The 16,078-nt window shown below is 45.7% G+C and overlaps 1 protein-coding gene across 1 annotated transcript in view; it reads left to right on the top strand.

Annotated features, from left to right (window-relative positions):
- The first annotated feature begins 271 nt into the window (after positions 1–271).
- Positions 272–16,078, top strand: part of Ttll8 (tubulin tyrosine ligase like 8) — a 41,130-nt gene continuing 25,323 nt past the window's right edge. The window contains exons 1-7 of the mRNA XM_045152276.1: positions 272–773; positions 7,860–7,951; positions 11,376–11,514; positions 12,039–12,109; positions 13,102–13,230; positions 13,563–13,677; positions 14,347–14,487. Of these exons, the coding sequence (XP_045008211.1) occupies positions 707–773; positions 7,860–7,951; positions 11,376–11,514; positions 12,039–12,109; positions 13,102–13,230; positions 13,563–13,677; positions 14,347–14,487 (754 nt within the window). The 5' untranslated portion in view covers positions 272–706. The remainder of the gene's footprint in view (positions 774–7,859; positions 7,952–11,375; positions 11,515–12,038; positions 12,110–13,101; positions 13,231–13,562; positions 13,678–14,346; positions 14,488–16,078) is intronic.

Genomic DNA, 16,078 nt, shown 5'->3' with positions numbered 1-16,078 from the left:
CCGGGCCCAGTGTGATCGCCAGTGACTGCGGCCCGGCGAAGCCCCGGCGCCCGGTGTCTCCTGCGCGCCGCTGCCGCCGCGTCCCACGCCCCTGCCGCCCCGCGCATGCCCGGCAGCCCGCGCGCCCTCGCAGCCCTACGCCCCGGGCAGGTCTTCGCACCAAGCGTGACCTCAAGCTCCGCCGCCCGCGTCCAGGGGATGCACAATGCGCCGCGCAGCCCGGGCCCGTTGCCCGGGACAACCGCAGGACGCCAGGCGGCGCGGCCAGAGCTTCGGGGCCGATCCCAGGTGAGCATCGCCTCCTCTCGGACCCATACAGACCTGTCCCCACATTGGGCCCAGGCATGACCTCCCGCCCTGCGCTCAGCACCCTCCTGGTCCTTTTTTATGGGAACTCCAGAACTTTCTCGCTCTCTCCCGATACTTACCTACTTCCACCCTGCCCGGTATGAAAGACCTGCTTCCGTACACCTCTCCACTTCCTCGAATTTAGGTCCATAACTGCTTCCCCTCCCTGTCCTCTGGCTCCCCACCTCACTCTCAGACCTGTGTCCTCACCTCCGCGACCTGCTTGCTCCCTTGCCCCGACCTCCCGACTACACCTTGCGCCCCAGAACCCGACTTAGCGTCCCTGGCTTTGCTGCTGTCCTCTGTGCCCTCACCCGCAGTGCCCCGGGGTCAGAAGGAAGAGCATCGCGAGGCGGGCATGGAGCTCGGCCAGAGGAAGAAGCTGTCTTCCACTTCGTCGGATGGAGACTGCAAAGAAGAAAATAGTTTGTATCTTGCACATCCCCTGTCCTCTTCCTAGGGGACACAGCCTTAATCAAGGAGCACGAGGTGCTCAGGGCCAGGGCGTAGGCACCTGGCTCAGGACCGGGTGACCATTAGGCGCAGGTCCTTCAGGCCATCCACGCCCACTGTAGTGCTCGGGCTTCTGAGAACAGTGGGAAGTCCCATGTGTTGTGGGAAAGGCTGTCTTGATGGCGCAACAGCTAAGGAGGTTCCTGTGTTTGCGCTTGGGACAGGACTCACGCACATTGGCAAATGCCTAAAATATCTAGGAGTAAGTTGAGGAGTCATAGGCGGGCACACATTTAGCTTTAGAGGACGCAGGCTTAACAGCCAGGGTGCTCTCCTGCTCAACAGTTGGCCTTGGCCTTCTCATTTGGGGCGTTGCGGTGTGTGCTGCCGGGTCTCTTTCCTGTGGTTTCAATGTACATTTCTCTTACATTGCATTTCTCTGTGCTTGCTACAGATCTTGGCCATTATTAAGGCTTGTAAGAATTTTTGTACTTTCTGGATATCAAATGTGTGTGGGGCTTGCAGTATAAATAAATACCTGTGAGGGTTCTGTGTCTGACTTTTTTGTTGTTGTTGTTGTTTGTTTTTTGTTTTTCGAGGTAGGGTCTCACTCTGGCTCATGCTGACCTGGAATTCACTATGTAGTCTCAGGGTGGCCTCGAACTCTTGGCGATTCTCCTACCTCTGCCTCCCAAGTGCTGGGATTAAAGGCGTGCGCCACCACCCCCGGCTCTGTGTCTGACTTTTAATGAAGCCTGATTACCAATCTTCTGTGATGAGTACTTTTGTCTTTTGTGCCCTAGGAATATGCCTAGCCATTGTCCCAACATTAGTACCTTCCTTCCCACCTTCTTTCCTTCTCTCCTTCCCTCCTTCCTTTCTCCCTCCCTCCCTCCCTCCCTCCCTCTCTTCCTTCCTTTCTCTCTTTCTCTTTTAGATTTATCACTTCACAGCTCACATTTTAGGCCTGTATCCTCTAGGACTGAGTGAGGTAGGACTCAGTGTCGTCCCCCCCCCCCCTGCTGTCTCACCTCAATATGGATATCCAGCAACTCAGCTTCTGTCTGGCAATTGCCCTTTGGATCAGCTAGGTATAGGTTAACTTTTGGAGTTTCCATTGTGTTTATTGATTTATATCAGTACTTGGGTTCCTTATAATAACCATTTAAGTCCTCCAACCTTGTTCTTCAAAGTTGCTTAAGTTCTCTTGGACTTTTGCATCACAGTATAAACTTTAGAATCGCCAGGCATGGTGGCGCACACCTTTAATCCCAGCACTCAGGAGGCAGAGGTGGCAGGATCACCATGAGTTCGAGTCCATCCTGAGAATACATAGTGAATTCCAGGTCAGCCTGAGCTAGAGTAGGACCCTACCTCGGAAAAAAAAAAAAAAAAAAAGAAGGAAATAAAACTTTTAGTTTTATTTTTTAAAATTTTTCTCAAATTTTTAAACATTTTCCATGATTATAAAAAATATCCCATGGTAATACCCTCCTTCCCCCACAAGAAAATTTTTAGAATCAACACACACATACAGTTCCTGCTGGCATTGTAGTTTGGTTTACGTTGAGTCTTCATCATTTTGAGAGGTACTACATGAACACTTAGTTCTCTAATTCTCACAGTGGTTTGTAGATTTTCATGTGTAGACATGCAGCTGTTCTTTTCTTATATTTATGCCTACACAATTGATGTTTGTTTGTTTGACAGAGAAAGAGGGAAAGAGAGAGAGAGAATGGGCATGCCAGGGCCACCAGCCACTGCAAATGAACTCCAGATGCGTGTGCCCCCTTGTGCATCTGGCTAACATTGGTCCTGGCGAATTGAATCTGAGTCTTTTGGCTTTGCAGACAAATGCCTTAACTGCTAAGTCATCCCTCCAGCCCACATTTGATGTTTTAAATGTTGCTATAGGATATTTTATTGAGTTTCATTTTCCATATATGGAAATACAATTGATTTTTGTGTGCTGTTGGTATTTGGTAACTTCCTTAAATACACTTACTAATTCTAGTGAGATTCAAATTTTCCACTTGGACAACCCACAAATCTTTTTCAGTCCTTCAGACCTTTTGTTTTCCTTTTGTGCTTCACTGCAGTGGCTTGTGCTTTCAGTACACACTGCCTAGAAATGGTGTAGTGACCATTTTCATTTCCTTCCCAGACTCCAGAGGAAAAAAGCATGAGCTCCAAGGCAAGTTCTGTCATCATTGCCTTACTGAGAGTTCTGGAATGGACAGTTACTATCAGTTACTGCATGAATTCTTCTGCACATATGAGTTGATTAGTGTGATTTCTTTCCCTCCTTTCATCTATTCATATGGTGGATTGTATTGATAGCTTTTCAAACACTAAACCAATTTTGCATTCCTGGAATAAACTCCATGTCATGCTGCATTTTTTTTTTCTGTGTCACTACATTTGATTTATAAAGGCATTACTTAGGGCCTTTGTGGTGTCTATTGTTACATTGCTATAAGAGAGACTGATCTCTCTCTTGCAGTGAGTCTGTCAGGTTTTGGTATTATGTATTGCCTTATAAAAAGTTGGAAAGATTTTCCTGTTTAATGTCATAGTTTATATTATTTTTCCTGTTTAACTATTTGGAAAGGCCAACTTCCAGTGCCATTTGGACCTGAACTTTTCATTTTGGTTAACATTTTGAACAGGCCTATCTAGATTTTCTACTTCTTTTATGTTAGGTTTCTTTTTATATGTTTTCCAACAAAAATGTTCACTTTATATGTACTGTCAAAGTGTGGACATGTATATATTAATAAAATCTCATTACTACCTTAATATCCATACAATTAATAGTGATTCCCCTTCTTCATTATTGATATTGGTGATTCATGTTTTATGTATTTTTCTTGATCAGTCTGATTAGAGTTCCCCAGGAAAAATTAGGGGTTTTTAAAATTTTGTTTTGTTTTTACAGTGCTGGGGATCAAAGCTGTTGCCTCATACACATTAAGCAAGCACCCAGCTACTGATTTACAGCCACAGCCCCCCAAATTTGTTGTGTCAATTTTCTCTATAGTATTTTACTTCTCATTTCATTGAATTTTGTTCTTACTGTTATTATTTCCTGATTTCTAATTTCTTTGAGTGGAATTTTTTTTGTCTGTCAATGTGCTTCTGTGTATTTTAAATCTATATTATTAGGTGTATGCACATTTGAAATTTTTATGTTTTCCTGACTAGTTAATCTTTTTTTTTTTCCCCGAGGTAGGGTTTCACTGTAGCCCAGGCTGACCTGGATCTCACTAGGCAGTCTCAGGGTGGCCTTGATGATCCTCCTACCTCTGCCTCCCAAGTGCTGGGATTAAAGGCATACACTACCATACCCGGTTAATCTTTTAAATCTTATGAAATATTTCCCCTTTATGTATTGATTTTATAGAATTTTTATTGTTGAATAAAATATTGATATGTATCTAGAATTTACTAAATATTTACTATGTATTTCTAAAATAGCATTTTTTGTATAACCAAATTCTCTTCCACAGCCAACAAAATTAATTATAATTCCTTAATAAAATCCAACATCAAGAGCTAGAGATGTATCTCAACTGGCAAAGTGCTTGTCTTGCACGCTTGAGGCCTGGGTTTGATCCCCAGCACCATATAAAACTAGGAGTGGTGGTACAAGTTTATAATCCCAGCACTTGGGGAGCTTGAGGCAGGAGGATTAGAAGTCTAACCCTGCTACATAATGAATTTGAAGCCAGCCTGGGCTACATGAGACCCTGCTTCAAAAAAATAAAACTTGGGCTGGAGAAATGGCTTGGTAGTTAAGGCACTTGCCTGCAAAGCCAAAGTACCCAAGGTTCAATTCCCCAGGACCCACGTAAATCAGATGCACAAGGTGACACATGCATCTGGAGTTTGTTTTCAGTGGTGAGAGGCCCTAGCATTCACATTCCTTCTCTCTCTCTCTCTTTTTCTCTCTCTTTCTCAATAAATAAAAATATTTTTAAAATAAAATAAAATTGGGCTGGAGAGATGGCTTAGCGGTTAAGTGCTTGCCTGTGAAGCCTAAGGACCCCGGTTCGAGGCTTGGTTCCCCAGGACCCACGTTAGCCAGATGCACGAGGGGGCGCACACGTCTGGAGTTCGTTTGCAGTGGCTGGAGGCCCTGGCGTGCCCATTCTCTCTCTCTCCCTCTCTGCCTCTTTCTCGCTCTGCCTGTTGCTCTCAAATAAATAAATAAACAAAAAAATTAAAAATAAAATAAAATTCTGCCAGGCATGGTGGCACATGCCTTTTATCCCAGCACTTGGGAAGCAGAGGTAGGAGGATCACTGTGAGTCCAAGGCCAGCATGGAGCTACGGAGTGAGTTCCCGGTCAGCTAGGCCTAGAGTAAGACCCTACCTCTAAAGATATAAAATAAAAAAGTAAAATGCTAGGCTGGAGAGTTCTCTTTATTACCTTCATGTGGTACATCATAAAACTGGCTTTCCAATTCTAGCCTTATAATGCCCCCTGGCTATGATTGCCTGTTCATGACTGGAGCAGTTTGTCCATCTTTGTGTGTGTGTGTGTGTGTGTGTGTGTGTATGCAGGTAGAAGGAAAAAGAAGAGTACCTTCCTCAGGTACTGTCCACTTTTTTGTGGCATTATCTCTCATTGTTCTGGAAACTTGCCTAATTTGGCTAGACTGGCTGTCCAGCAAGCCACAGGTTCCCCCCTATTCCCACCTCCCCAGTGCTTGTCGTCACGCCCATCCTTTGTTATTTAGGTTCTAGGGTTAGAACTCAGGTTCTCATGCTTGCAGAGCAAGAGGTTTACCAATTGTCTCCCCAGCCTCGTTTGCACATCTTTTGTCTTCTTGTCACTTCTGGCTGACTGGTTTGTGGTCTATGGTACCTGAATCTGGACAGGATATGACAAGAAACTAAGGTCTTTCCTACCATCAAGAGTTGTATATTCTGGGCATGGTGGTGTATGTCTTCAAACCCAGCACTAGGGAGGCAGAGGTAGGAGGATCGCCATGAGTTCAAGGCCACCCTGAGATTACATAGTGAATTCCAGGTTAGCCTGGGCTAGAGCAAGACCTTACCTCGAAAAACAAAAACAAACAAAGAAACAAAAAAATAAAAAACAAAGAGTTGTATATAATGACAAGTTTGGAGAAATAATTCCCCATGGGGACAGAGTGTTTTAAACTCAGATTTGATTCAGAATCATAGTATTCTCTGCACCTTTATTCTGTCTATTTTGGTGATTTGTATTTTCCAAATAACTTGTCCGTTTATCTAAAATTCAAATCTATTGTCATAAAGTTTATGATAGCCTCTTAATTTTAAAACATCTAAGGACTTTTCTTGTCCTGTGTTATTTTTATGCCTTTTATCTTTTTTATTAATTAGTCTCACCAATGGGTTATTAATTTTGTTAATCTTATGTCTTTGGATTGCTTAATCTGCTTTATTATATGAAAAACAATATATTATCGATATCTGCCCCTATGCAAATTCTATTGAGCAGGATCCAGGAATTCACACTGGAGAGCAATCAATGGCCACATGCTTACGTGACAACAGCTCCTTTTTCTCACTTCCAGGATGTTCTGATATCCTGCCTAGGAATGTCTCAACACTGGCAGGTCATAGGTTCATGGAGGTTTCATCAAAACTATCTGGGCTGCCATTACTGCTTCTGCAGTATCCAAAACCACAGATCTTCTGGCACAGATAGAGGCAATCTTGGTCTTGCCTTTTCATTTTCTTAACAAAGTAGAGCATTTTAATGTTAACAGTTCTGACTTTTATGGGTTTGTGTGTGCTGTCTGAGAATTTTTGCTTACTGAGTCTGTGATGTTTTCCTCCTGCATGTTTTGCTGGAAACTTTGTGTGGCTTTGACACACTTCAGAATAAATTCTGAGCATGTTGTCAGCAGGTTCTTCTCTCTGCATGGGCAAACTATTTTTGTACTATCCCCCTCAGTTGTTCTGTGTTCTAGCCTAACTAAGCTGGTCTGGTGATTTGGATTTGGGTTGGAAAGAGATGCAGGAACAGCATGTGCCCACCTGTTGCCTGGCTAGGCCCGGTGCCTCCTGAAGTTCCTTGGATGAATAGGGCACTGTGGGCCCCAGAGGAACTGGGGTTAGGATGGTCTAGTAGAATCTGAATAGTTCAGGGATTCACCAGACTGGACAAGATGCCCAGAAGAAGGATGGTAGGGACAGGGAAGCATCTTGTGTAAACATTTCGCATTTAGGGTTAGAAAGAGAAGAGACAACAGGAATGGGAGGAGCCTGGCCTTGGCCATATTGGTGTGGAGTCCAACAGATGTGAAGAGGTTGTGGTGGCTGTTGAAGGCCTGGGAAAGTGCATTGTTTGGTGTGTGCCTTGGGGGAGGGTCCTAATGATCAAGGTCAGAGGGTTAGAACAGGCTGCTATCAGGGAAGGCATCTGGCAGGAAGGGACATCTCAAGCCATGCTCTGGACAGGAGGGAGGATGACCACTGGATAAAAGCTATGGACCCCTAGAGGGGCTGAGGAGGACCCTCACTTCCTCTGGCCATATATTGGAGAGATCCAGAGAGGGTTAATGTTGTCCCACACCAGAGCAGCCAAGGGCAGGCAGGAAGGGGACAGACACAATGAGGCACTGGCCAAGTATGGTGGTACACGCCTTTAATCCCAGTACTCAGGAGGCAGAGTTAGGAGGATCACCGTGAGTTCGAGGCCACCCTGAGACGACATAGTGAATTCCAGGTCAGCCTGTGCCAGAGTGAGTCCCTACCTCAAAAAACAAAAAACAAACAACAAATAAAGAATGAGGCACTGGGTGGAAGTCTGGTAAAGAGGTGGCAAGTCCAGTGGGGACTGAGAGCTGCAGAGTGGTGGATAAGGTGAGCACAGACCATGATGAGGTCATGTGCTAGAAGTTGAGGATGGGTGGGCACAGTAGTAGGCAGGGGCTGGTGATTTTTGGACAGGCAGGGGTGGGGATGAAGCCTCTGTGGTCTGTGTCTGGTGTGGGCTAGAGTGTCACTGTTCAGAGCAGCATGCTCTTTCCCTTGCCTTAACTTACGTTTCTCTTTTGCAGAACTAAAACAAGGAATTTTCCAAGATGTATCTTCTCCCCCCAAATTAGACAGATACAAAATAGCAAGACAATTAACAGAAAAAGCCATTAAGGTAAATGTTCTTTGGTATTATACAAGAGGGGGGTACTGTCTAAAAATGGTATTTGTGGGAGGGGCTGCACCTCCTGCCTAGCTCTACTCATCCGATAGGAAGCTCTGGGTGTCTGGGCCAAGGATAGGCCCTCATTGACACAGAGAACTATTCGGGTTAGCTCTCTTACACTCCTACCCTATCCCCTTTGAGGGGTGACAGGGTGTGTGTGCCTCTTCAGGAGAAAAACTCGCAACTTGTGGCTCTGGAGCGTACGTGGGAGAGTTGGCCTCCTTCTCTATACCTGGACTGTAAACAAGTCCTCTCAAGAGCTATACTCTGGAATGTGTACATCTGGGTCTGAGGTAGATGCTGGTATTTTGTAAATAGGAGTGAATGGCTGAGTTTCAGAATGGGAGGGTCAGATGACTCTGGAAAAGGGAGTAGTGTCTATATTTATAGAGCATCCATTTCCACTGCCAGAAGGCCTTGACTACTGAGAAAGCCAACACAGTATCAGGAAAACATCCTCACTCCCTCAACATTATTCTGAAGCAAACTTTCATAGACTATAAGCACACAGCAACTGTCATAGGCTGGACATACCAAGACAGAGAACAGAATGTGTGTGAGTGTAAACCAGGCATTCATGATAAAAAAACACTTCATCCTCCCACCCCCCAGCAGTTCTTCCTTTCTCCCACCCCAAAGTCGCGCAGCCCCCGATGCGCACTTTACATTCCTCCTCACATTGCTTTGTCCTCCCGAGATTCCACATAAGTAGAACAACTGTACTAGCTCTTTATTTTCAGATTTTCTTCTGAAATTTTTGAATGTGTGAATATTACAGGCTATGAATATACTTCTAAGTACTACTTTAAATACATTTTTATTTTGGTGTGTGTGTGTGTGTGTGTGTGTGTGTGAGAGAGAGAGAGAGAGAGAGAGAGAGAGAGAGAGAGAGTTAGTTTGCATTATGTGCAGACTGCAGCTGCAGCATGGGGCTCGAGCTTGGAAGACAAGAGCTCTACCACTAAACTCCACTCCCAGACCCATTTTGAAGCAAGTTTGTTGACATTCAGCTCAAAGTATTTTTTTAGTTTATGTTAATACTTGTTTATTGATCTGTTGGTCACTTAAAAGCATGGTTACAGGTGGAGAAATGGCTCAGCAGTTAAAAGCCTAGTTCTGGGGCTGGAGAGATGGCTTGGTGGGCAAGAGCACTTGCTGTGTACACATGAGGACCTGAGTTTGATCCCGTGCTTGGCATGGCTGTTCCAGTGCTGAGGAGGCAGAGACAGGAAGAGTTTGGGGTTTGATGACCAAATGCTGAGCTCCAGATTCAGTGACAGACTCTATCTCAAGGAAATAAAGTTGGAGAGCAATAGGGAAGTACACCCAATATTCCTTCTAGCTTCCACATGTGCATGGGGCATACACGTCTGTACACACATGCATTCACCACCTAGTCACACTACATATACTTCACACATCAATAAAAGTGTCTCCTTGTGGACTTTTGTGATTATATTGTGCTTATTTTCTAGTTTGCTTGCTTTGTGATTGGGAATGTGATTTGTACAAGGTTCTTCCATTGAACTTTGCTTACATTTGCTGTATGCCTAACATTTTGTTCATTCATATGACAGTGTAGAGGGCCCTCTCCATAGACAGCAGGATAGAATTTATTATTTGAGTTGGTCTTATTGCATTTTCTCATCTTTGACATTTTCATACCTGTTTATAATGTTATTAAATTGTGTTCAGTCACTTACCAACAAACATGTTTTTTAAAAAAACTATTGTAACTGTGGATTTTTCTGCTTTGTAAATGTGCTCATTTTTTGCTGCATATAATTTACTGCCTTCTTATCAAGTACATACATACAAAGAATACATACATATATATATAAAGAATACATATATATATATATATATATATATATATATATATATATATTCTTTGAAGTAAATTAAACCTTCTAAAATTGTAAAACAATTACTTTGGCAATGTTTATTTATCTAAAAGACTTTTGAGACAGAGCATCATGCTTTATCCCAGGCTGACCGCGAACTTGTGGCAGTCTTCCTGCCTCAGCCTCCTGACACTGTGCTTTAGTTGAAGTATGTGGCATATATATTCATAATTAAGCACCAGTATGATCAGGTCTGTCTGTAGCCTTGTTACTTTATCAGCAGGTCTTATTTGTTCTGTTTCATTTTTCTCTTTTTATGTCTTCTTTGTAGTGATTATATTTTTATTCCATCTTTCCTAGCCTGTTAGATATTTGTTTTAATTTTTCTTTATTTTTATGTATTTAAATTCATAAACAGATGGGGGAAGGAATGGTGCATCAGGGCCTTCTGCCACTGCAAACAAACTCCAGACACATGTGCCACTTTGTGTATCTGGCATTATATGGGTACTGGGGAATCAAACTCAGGCATCATGTTTTACAAGCAAACACCTTGAACCACTGAGCCATCTCTCTAGCCCTGTTTTAATTTTTCTTGTGGTCCCTTAGGAGTTATGTTCTGTTGACTTACTGAAGTTTATACAACTTTTTTCAAGTAAGGTTACTCTGACCACAGAGTGAAGCAGGATACTAGGCTTAGTAGATCTGTAGGGTACAAGCCCTAGTGCCATCTGTCCAGTCCCCACTGTCCCTTTCCCTAGTCCCTTCTGGAAACTCACTCTTCTCTGTAGCCTGTCAACTTATGCAGCTACATTTCCCAATGAAAGACAGTTCAGGAAGGCCTTCTGGCCTGCCTTATTACATGGTGGTGCCAGTCTTCAGCCCCAGGCATTTCTGGAGGGGGTTCATGGGTGGAGTAGGATCTTCTTGCTATGATCACATTGGTTGCTTATCTTGAATAAGAGGTGGCATCACAGTTACTCCTGGCAGCAGGGTCTGGGCTCAGTTTGTCTCTGGTCTATGTGGCATGCTTTGTGTGCTCTGAGCATGATGTCTGTCTTCCCACTATGTGACCATTCTCTAAAATTCCATACCTTAAGTGGACTCAATCCCTGTTGTTGGGCACTTCAGTTAAAACACTGCTTTTTGAGCTGGGAAAGTACATAAAAGCCCTTGCTATGCAAGCATGACAAGTTGAATTTGGATTTCCAGAACCCATGTAAAAGCTGTGGGATACAATAGTAAGTATCTGTAATCCCAACCCTCCTATAGCAAGACCTGAGTTGAAGACAGGAGAATCCTGGAAGCTTCCAGGTCAGCTAGCCTGGCCTATGCAACAGTGAACAACAAAAGAGACCCTGACTCAAACAAGGTGGAAGGCAAGGGCTGACAGTGAAGGTGGTGCACTGGCACACACACACACACACACACACAGAGAGAGAGAGAGAGAGAGAGAGAGAGAGAGAGAGAGAGAGAGAGAGACATCACACAAAGGTTAGAAAGAAATTTGAAACTTGCTGCTGTTTTAGGAAAAGAAGATTTTCTCCATCTATGGACACTACCCAGTGATCCGGGCCACACTACGAAGGAAGGGCTGGGTGGAGAAGAAGTTCCACTTCCTGCCCAAGATCCTTCAGAATATGGAGAGCAGAGGTGAAGGGGTTACTGGTAGAGTATCAGATATGCCTCATCTTGTGTAGGGCCAGGAAGATGACACCACACACCTTCTGGTGTCAGTCTATGTCTCCACCATCCTCCCAACCTCCTCCATCCAAGGTGTTTACACCCTTGGGCAAGCCCATCCCAGAACCAGCCACTTTTTGGTGTCCCCATATCCACACCCTACCCTAGCCCTCCTTCCTCAAGCTCCAGTTCCCCACATTCTACTCCTTGGCCTTCTGCAGTGCCAGCTGGTCATCAGATTCATGCCCCAGCCTTCACCATTCCCACCCAAGGGTCCCCTTGGTCCTGGCATGGTACAGCCCATGTGGGGTGCCATAAAGAGGACACTGGGGGAAACAGGCACACATGGCCTTCACAGCACAGCTCTCCTGGGGGCAGCCTCATCCAGAGCTTCTAGTAGTCAGGTGATCATCTGTCCAGGGCAGCAGGACTCTTGCACTATAGGGATAGGTGCCTGGACCACACTAGCCACAATGTCTCTCTAGCTTATGTTTTTTTTTTTTTCACAGATAATAAATGTGCTGAGAAAGAAAATCAAGAAATAGCCTTGGAAAAAATAGATGATATCCATGATGTGATGGTAGGTCCTGTAGCCTGGTGTCGGGGTGTGCTATGACCTTGCCAAGGCAAAGCCCACTGGACAGAACTGAAGAGAGACACTCTGTTGGGGGGTCATGGGCCTTGGGGCATCTGGCTTCCATATATTCTGGCTTCTAACTCCTGCTACACTGATTGGCACCAGTAAGGCCTACATGAGTGTGGACTACCAAGGGATGCTGAATACTGGGCTGGGAGGGTTGGTAGCTTGGTCCACACACTGCAGGATGGGGAGATGGGACAAAGCCAATGAGCAGATGGGGTCGCTAATAATATAGTAGTTGCACTCCAGTCACCACTGCCCTAGCTCCTCTGCAACTCTCCAACAGCCTTCCCCATAAAAAAGACAAAAGCATTAACCACAAAATGGAGGGAGGTTTTTGCCATACATGTAATTTAAAAGATCAGATATCCAGAATATATATGTATGAGACTTCAAAAATCAGTACTAAAAAGGTAATAGAAAAATGAGCAAAGACTTGGCTCATGAGTGGCCATTGCACATGATGAATTTAATTCCATTCCCATAGCCAGCACATGCCCTGTTTTAATCTAGTCTGTGCTGCTGAAAGGGACTGGACCCCTCCCCTGCTCTGTGCTATGGGAAGAAGCTGTCCTCCAGGGGCTCTGGGAATGAACCTTCTCTGGACTGAGCTCCCAGGCCACAGAGCATCATGGTCACCTCAGGTCAGCATCCCTGAGTCCAACATAGACACCAAGGTGGGAATAACACAGATATACCCTCAGCTCCCAGTTAGGAGAGGCAGCTAACTTCTGGGGAGCAGAAACCCTGTGTGGCTGATTGCTTGCATGCTAGCACACATGGCCTTCACATCCTGTACTGCATGTACTGCAGCCCAGCTGGAACCCTCCGTCATAACCATCACAGTGCCATTTAATGTCTAGCTATGCCCCAGCTGCCCAGAGGAAGTGGCCCTTGAATTCTGGGTATTGATAGAGGGTTCTTCTTACCAGTCTAGGTTGGTAAAGAATGAGATGCCATACCTTCTCTGGACTATCAAGAGGGACGTTGTGGATTATCACAGCCTGACCTGTGACCAGATGCTAAACCACTATGGGAAGACAGCATCCTTCACCACCAAGGTGGATGGGAAGGCTTGGGGCTTGGTTGGAGTGGGCAGGACAGTGCCAAAGTCTGATCCTGTGGAGCCATTGGAAGCCCCAGGGGTCTGGTCCACCCTAGGACTCCCCCCACTTCCTGCTAGCCTGTCACTCATCACCTCTTCCACTTGCCCAAAACCCCAGTGCATCCCGGTACCCCTTACTCTGTGTCTGTAGATAGTCCCAGGACCACAGAAAGCCCCTCCTCAGGGCACACAGACCCAAGCAAAGATTGGTCCCAAGTGGACCTCACTTTGTGGGTGAGATGGGGTGGGCTGCCCACCAAGGCCCCTGACATACTACTATCTCTGGAGATCGGACTGTGTGTAAACATGAGGAGCCTGCCATGGTACGTCCAAGCGAACCCCAACTCCTTCTTTCCACGATGCTATGGCCTCTGCACTGAAAGTGAAAAGCAGGAGTTCTTGGGTGAGTGATCAGTGGCCTCCTGGAGCCTGAGATTTCACACTTCCTTGGGGCCAGGACCACCAGGCAAGGACCACTGGTCCACCTAGCAAAGTCCAATTCATAAACCTTCATGGGCAATATTGGAAAGGTGGTAGGGACTGAGAAGCTAGGTATTTAGGCCACAGCTCTGAGGTACAAGGTAATGCCTTGGGCAGCAACATGGTTCAAAGCAGCTCTGTCCATCCCCTATCTCATGGAGTTGTGTGGACCTCTGTTCAGAACCAGAGCTGAGCTTCAATCCTGGGTCCACAACATACTCTGCTTCTATGCTGGGAAAATATAGACAAGACCCAGGGCAAACAAAGGCTCATTGCTCCCAGGGTTGAGAGTGTCCAGAGAGGCTCCTGAGATGACTCAGAAGGTCCTGGCACTATAACAAGGGGATTTCTGGGAAGATCGATATAAGACAGATTGTAGGGTAGTAACTTCAGGAACGGAAACTAGAAGACAGTAGTTGGAACAAGGAGCTTGGCAGGGGACAGGTGAGTGAAAAGCTAGGGCGATGGGTGGAAGTGAGGCCACTGCAGGACAAGGACACCCACTGTGGGTGGCAGGGAAATCCATGTGGCATGCCCTGGTGCCTCTCCGTTTTGGGTGTGCAATGGGAGTGAGGACTTGGTGTCCTTCCAGACGATTTCCGGCGCACAGTGGCTTCCAGCATCCTCAAGTGGGTCGTCAGTCACCAGAAGTACAACAAAAATGTGATCAAGAGCAGGAAGGAGGAGGCCAAGAATGAGGAAGCCAGAAATGGAGACCCCAGCCCCAAGAAAGGTGCACACCCATGGGATGGAGCCTCTGTGACTGATGGAGCAGGCTGGACACTGTCACTTTGGGGGTCCAACAGCCCTAGAGAGGAGGCACCCGCACATCTGACTCATCTCTAATTCTCACAACAAATGCATTTCCTATTTTGACTATGGACTGACACTTCATAGTTGTCCTATTTGTGCACTGTTCTTGGTATCAAGCTTTGTCATCCCATGACCACAATAACATCCTGTCCCCCAGGTGCAAATCTGTAGAAGAGAACCACCACAGTGACATTCCTTTGTGGTATAGGAACACAATCAGGTCACCTGGTTTTAAGTTTTTATAGGTCACCTTAATAAAATTATTGTTCAGACCAGATTAACAGAATTAAGCAGAGTGTACATGGGTTTCCTCTTCACTCCATCCCTACACACTTCACTATCAACATTTCCACCCTAGTGGTACATTCACATAACTGTTAAAAAGTAAGCCTCAGGGCTGGCAAGAATGCTTAATGGTTAAGGCACTTGCCTGCAAAGCCTAAGGACTCATGTTCAGCTCTCCAGGTCCCACATAAGCCAGATGCACAGTGACACAAGCACACAGGGTCACACATGCGTTCAAGGGGGCACATGGGTCTGGAGTTTGATTGCAGTGGCTGGAGGCCCTGGCACGCTAATTCTCTCTCTCTCTCTCTCTCGTTAAAAATAACAAAAAGAGTAAACCGTGATGTGTTAATTTTTTTAATTTATTGTTTTTTTAATTAAAAAGTTTTACATATAGATCCCTTCCTCTCACCTCAATTCTTCAGTGGGGTTATTGGTATTCACTGTGGGGACCAAGAGGCCTCAGTCTCTGCAGGGATGGGGAAACATGGTGTTTCAGGCTATTCCCACCCACTGACTGATGTGTTAACATTATTTTATATATATATTTATTTAAGAGTGACAGAGAGAAAGAGGCAGATAGAGAGAGAGAGAGAATGGGCGCGCCAGGGCTTCCAGCCACTGCAAACGAACTCCAGATGCGTGTGCCCCCTTGTGCATCTGGCTAACGTGGGTCCTGGGGAATCGAGCCTTGAACCGGGGTCCTTAGGCTTCACAGGCAAGTGCTTAACCGCTCAGCCATCTCTCCAGCCCCTTTTTAAAATATATGTGTGTGTGTGTGTGTGTGTGTGTGTGTGTGTGTTAACATTTTAAAGAGTGGGGCTGGGCAGATAGAGCAGTGGATAAAGCACTTGCTGCACATGTGTGGGGACTGGGGTTCAGACGCCTAGCACCCTCAAAAATGCTAGGAGGGGGCTGGAGAGATGGCTTAGCGGTTAAGCGCTTGCCTGTGAAGCCTAAGGACCCCGGTTCGAGGCTCGGTTCCCCAGGTCCCACGTTAGCCAGATGCACAAGGGGGCGCACGCGTCTGGAGTTCGTTTGCAGAGGCTGGAAGCCCTGGCGCGCCCATTCTCTCTCTCTCCCTCTATCAGTCTTTCTCTCTGTGTGTGTGTCGCTCTCAAAAAAAAAAAAAAAAAAATGCTAGGAGGGCATAGCAGTCCACCTGTAATCACACACTCAGGAGGCAGAGACATGATCCCCAGGGAAAGCTAACTTGCTAGACTAGC

This window comes from Jaculus jaculus, chromosome 6 (genome assembly GCF_020740685.1).
Source record: "Jaculus jaculus isolate mJacJac1 chromosome 6, mJacJac1.mat.Y.cur, whole genome shotgun sequence".
Taxonomy (NCBI): Eukaryota; Metazoa; Chordata; class Mammalia; order Rodentia; family Dipodidae; genus Jaculus; species Jaculus jaculus.
Note: the sequence above shows the minus strand (reverse complement) of the source record. Positions and strands in the feature narration are given on the sequence as shown.